Source organism: Nannochloropsis gaditana, assembly GCF_000240725.1.
Source record: "Nannochloropsis gaditana CCMP526 unplaced genomic scaffold scaffold456, whole genome shotgun sequence".
Lineage (NCBI taxonomy): Eukaryota > Eustigmatophyceae > Eustigmatales > Monodopsidaceae > Microchloropsis > Microchloropsis gaditana.
The window spans coordinates 1-4,522 of record NW_005803497.1 but is presented as its reverse complement, the minus strand read 5'-3'; the positions used below and the strand labels follow the sequence as shown (position 1 = coordinate 4,522).

The 4,522-nt window shown below is 53.0% G+C and overlaps 1 protein-coding gene across 1 annotated transcript; it reads left to right on the top strand.

The window, feature by feature from the left end:
• Positions 1-3,655: 3,655 nt before the first annotated feature.
• Positions 3,656-4,483, top strand: NGA_0192800 (uncharacterized protein; the record flags this gene model as incomplete). Its single annotated transcript, XM_005854580.1, has 2 exons — positions 3,656-3,835; positions 3,911-4,483. Coding segments are annotated over 2 exons (753 nt in total), but the record flags the coding sequence as incomplete, so codon positions are not given.
• Positions 4,484-4,522: the final 39 nt, after the last annotated feature.

Below are 4,522 nucleotides of genomic sequence, written 5' to 3'. Positions count from 1 at the left end.
TCCCCCACCCGCGCGCCTACCGCAAGCCCGACGGTCTCCCCGACGGCCTCGCCTACACCTGCTCCCACGCCGGCTCCCACGCCATCTCCCACCAAGGCGCCTACGGCCTCGCCCACAGCCTCCCCCACCCGCGCGCCTACCGCAAGCCCGACGGTCTCCCCGATGGCCTCGCCTACGCCGGCTCCCACGCCGGCTCCCATGCCCTCTCCCACCAAGGTTCCTACTGCATTGCCTTCCGATATGTTTTTGACGACACGTACTCCTTCAATATCATCAACGGTGTTTCCGACATCGGTTGGCACGGTGGGCCGAGGTGTTTCGGCGGCCCCTTCGACGAATATGAGCGGAATGACTACTGGACCTACAAAAAGACCTAGAGAGACTGAGACGCCATCGATCGCACCGATTCCCCCTGTAGTTCTGACGGGTTCCCCTACGCAAAATCCGGGGCTTCCAATCTCTATATTGGACGAGGAAGAAGCCCGTAGAGCGGCTAGATTGAAACAAATGGAACTTCAGAAACGTCAACGCCGCGCATTGGCAGGGGGTATAGGGGCTGTCATTTTTTTGACGGCGGCGGGTGTCATTGCCTTTCTGCTGCGAAGACGGCGTCGGTTTGTGACTCCACTTTGAAACTCTTGCAATGAGGATAGCGTATCCGAACCCAATTTGGTCGATAAAGCATACGGGAGAGAAATGAAAGGAGAGAGAGGGAGGGAGGACTTTCATTCATCCCAATGCTCTCCGCACGCCTCGCAAGTGATCAAGAGGCGGTAACGGTCTACTTGTGGCTTACGTCTCCATCGCCGCACCCAGCATTCATTGCCATTACAACGTCCGCATTGATAGGCCCTGGAAAAAACTCGCCCCGCTTGTGCCTAACAGACATTTACAAATTTTTATTGAGAAAGACATGGAAGTGATACGTTGACAGCGTAATAAGCTAGCCTTTGCGCGTGGTGGTTAACGCAAGATGCAATACTGCAAACACTTTCATTTAAGAAGACATTTGTAGACCAAAGTAGGTGCAGCAGCGTCACGAAAAATACCGATGACACACGGTAATGTCGGAATTTCGGAATTTCAGGCTCTGTCCACGACCTGCCGGAAGTCATTCTTGATCGTACCTGTGCCGCCTCTGCACTCACACTTATGCGTTTGTGAGCATCTTCCCCCGCTTTCCTCCTTAAGGCCTTCTCATCCTCCCGCAAAAATTCTTCTGGGCTGAGGCGAACCATACGAGAGGGAGAAAGACGTCTTGGTAATGTAGATTGATGCAAGAAGAGGGAGGGGAGCTAGGTGTATGAGAAAAAGGACCGAAGCTTTGCACTTGTTGAGGGGGGAAATGAGAAGGAAAAGAGCGAACGCAGGAAAAGAGCATGCCCTGGCGGCATGATGTTGAAGTTAAAGGCACATTTCGTCCAAACGATAAGGAGAAAAATGAGAAACAAACAAAAGCCTTAGACGCCGAATTTTTAGTATGGCACACAACAATAAATACAACGTAACACATTCTTAGACATGGAGAGAAAAAGAAAATTAGTGTTTGAATCATGGCCGCTTTTGAGTCTTGCGTCTGCTTTACCGCAAATCAAGGTGTACCCGAACAGATTCAGATTCAATCGTCCGTCAAAACTGACATAAAGTTTAATTAATATTCCCCAACAACGGTCAAGATAATTGCAGAAGGAGCACAACTTAGAATAAAGAGGAATAGCGAAACAAGAACAAAGGCCAAAAGATACAGGAAACAGGGACCAGGAATCACGAATGCACCTACCCAATGAGCAGCTCCTCACGCAATCGAGTGTTACTACTCGCCGCACGCATATCCCCAGGGTCTTTCAAATGGAAAAGAAGCTTGCGGAGCATATTTTGATACTCTCGGGAGGTAATCCTATGCTCAATGTCGCAGCCCACGAAAGGGAAATGAGTACAAGCCAGTCAGTAAGTCACATTGCTAAAAGACCGCGGGTATTGACGACCGTAAGCGACCTCTCCCTTCTCGGTCCACAGGCACGACATTCACCAATTCGGTAGCCGGTATGTTGCCGCCCTTCAAACGTTCCCCCACCACCTCCACAACTTCCTCAGGGATTCATCCTCCTCTTTCCACTCGAGACACCACGCCCCAGAAACCCCATGGCGGCTTTTCGTTTTGCACACCATCCCATCGCCCACGTCTCCCTCTTTGAACGCCATCCCCTGGCGCACTCACCGTTCCTGCGTCGCCAAGAATAGTTCGCGCTCAAGGGCTCGGCAAAGGGGCTCAGGCAGTTTGGTTTTCTGTACCAAGGCATCCACGTGACGTGCCCGCAGGACTAGGGCAGGAGGGAAAGGAGCAAAGGGAACGAGGGAAGGCGGGGTGAAGGGAGAGCGAGGGACAGGGGGGGTAGAGATCTTATCTTACTATCCCTGATACCGTGATCGACTGTCTCAGGCGTCCACCACTATTTTTAATTGGTATCCTTTTTCCTGTCATTTCCTCCTTCACACTTGACAGGTACGCCCTTGACCCTCCGTTTTATGGCCTTTTCGGGTTCGACACAGCCAGCACGCCTCCCTGGAGTACACTTCTTACCCAATGTTTTCGCTTTTTCCCATCGTTTGCAGCATTTCCCGCGTGAAGACCCTGCGTAGGTGAGGATGCGGCAAAGGACGTCCTGTGGACAGTGCAACGTTAGAAAATAAGCTCAGATGGCAGCACAGAGCATACAAATGATATGACCGGATGATTTGATACGACTAGTGATTAATTGGGAAGATATCATTCATAGAAGGGGCGGACTTTCAGACGTACGTCGGGTACAGGCTCGAAGTACGATGGCTTGGACCTTGAGTCTCCATCTTCCGCCGTCGAACTGAATGCGAGGGAGCTCTTTTCAGATGCCTCTAAAATCGGATCAAAATCAGCTGCTGGGGCTTTCTCTGTTTCAATACATGTCTTCTCCTCCTCCTCTGTTTCTCCCCCTGACGGGGATGAGGCTTCCAAAGCCATGGCCAAAGCCGCCTCCAAGCAATAAGAGCCCTTCCCCTCAATTGTTGCGTCGTCATGATATATTACGCTGGTAATTTTGCCGTTTCTTCTGGCTGAACTCATTTCTATAGGGTGTAGCGTGGAAAGGGTTGTGGGCTGAGGAGGAGGAGGTAGTCAAAAGCGCAACTCGGACCAAAAAACTTCAACCGACGGAAACGTCACCCGCTTACAACCATTATCATGCTGACAACACGCCTCTTAACCAATATAGCATTCCTATAGCTTACAAAGGACCTTTGTTTCCCTCTTGATTTTTTATTGGTAGCCGTCTTTATTGAATTGACGGCCATTAATCCCTGTCTGGTACGGGCGGGAGACAAGGGGGGGGAGGAGGTTAACGCTTCCAGGGGGGTAGGAGGCTTGCCTGCGTCAGACATTGGAGTATTTCTTACGCATGTTGAAAGCATAAGGAGCCGCTCTTAATGGGTCGGTACTCTTCAATTGACACACGTGGACAGGACGCCGGGACTTGATCATTGCGTGACGCCGCCAGGTGTCGTTTTGCTGGATTTACCGTTTCCGACTCTCAAGACGTTCGGGCAAAGGACATTGTCGCCTGTCACCGATACCCTTTAATACCTTCGATTTCGCTGCATCTGAATCGATAAACATGCATGTATGAAGGCCGTAGCAACCCAACCAGTCCACCGCCCATTGCTGTTTTGCCGCCGTTTCCTCGTGTTTACCGTCGTCCTCTCCCTGACGGTGCTGACTTGCATCTCTCCTTCCTACAACGCCTTTGATCTTGTCCCCGCGCTCAGGACGGCAACGAGCAGAGACAAAGGAATTAAAATTCGGGTCCGTAAACAAGTGTATTCGAAATTCAATGCAAATGGAGGGAGATGTTACACTACCTTCCCCACTCTCTTACAGGCGCTTCCTCCTCCTTCGCCGGCACCCCCGTTCCTCTCACAGCCATCCCTTCTCCTTCGCTTCGCCACTCCATCCTCCCCTCCCTCTCCTCCCTCCCCCCACGAAGCGAAACGCCGCCGTCGAGCCATGGCCCGTCAGAGGCGACGGAGACGGCACGCGGAGGAAAGAGCGGCGTTCCAGAACCAAACCTTGCATGCTCCCGGTCTCGTCCCCTCGCAGGTAGCTACCTTCCCTTGCCCTCCCAACTCATCGCATGGCTGTGAAGCGTCCCGCCTTCGGCCTTCACCCTCCATCCCCACGGGTGCCTACTCTGTTCGTGCGTCCCCGTCCCGTCGCATTTCTCTGTACACCCTCGCCATTGGCTCCTCGCTCCCGGTCTCTCACCTCCCCCCTTTGACCACCCGCTCCCTCCCACGCCACTTTTCTCGCCACTCTCCGCAGGTGTACCTCTCCCCTCGCCACAAAAAGCGGCCTCCCTTCCCTGATCTTTCCACGACCCCGACCTCCTCCTCTTCCTCCCCCTCTTCCTCCGAGGAGGACGCCCAGGACCTGATCGTCCTCGAAGTGCCTGCCTGTCCTCCGTCCCTCCCTCCTTCGCCCCCTCCTTCCTCT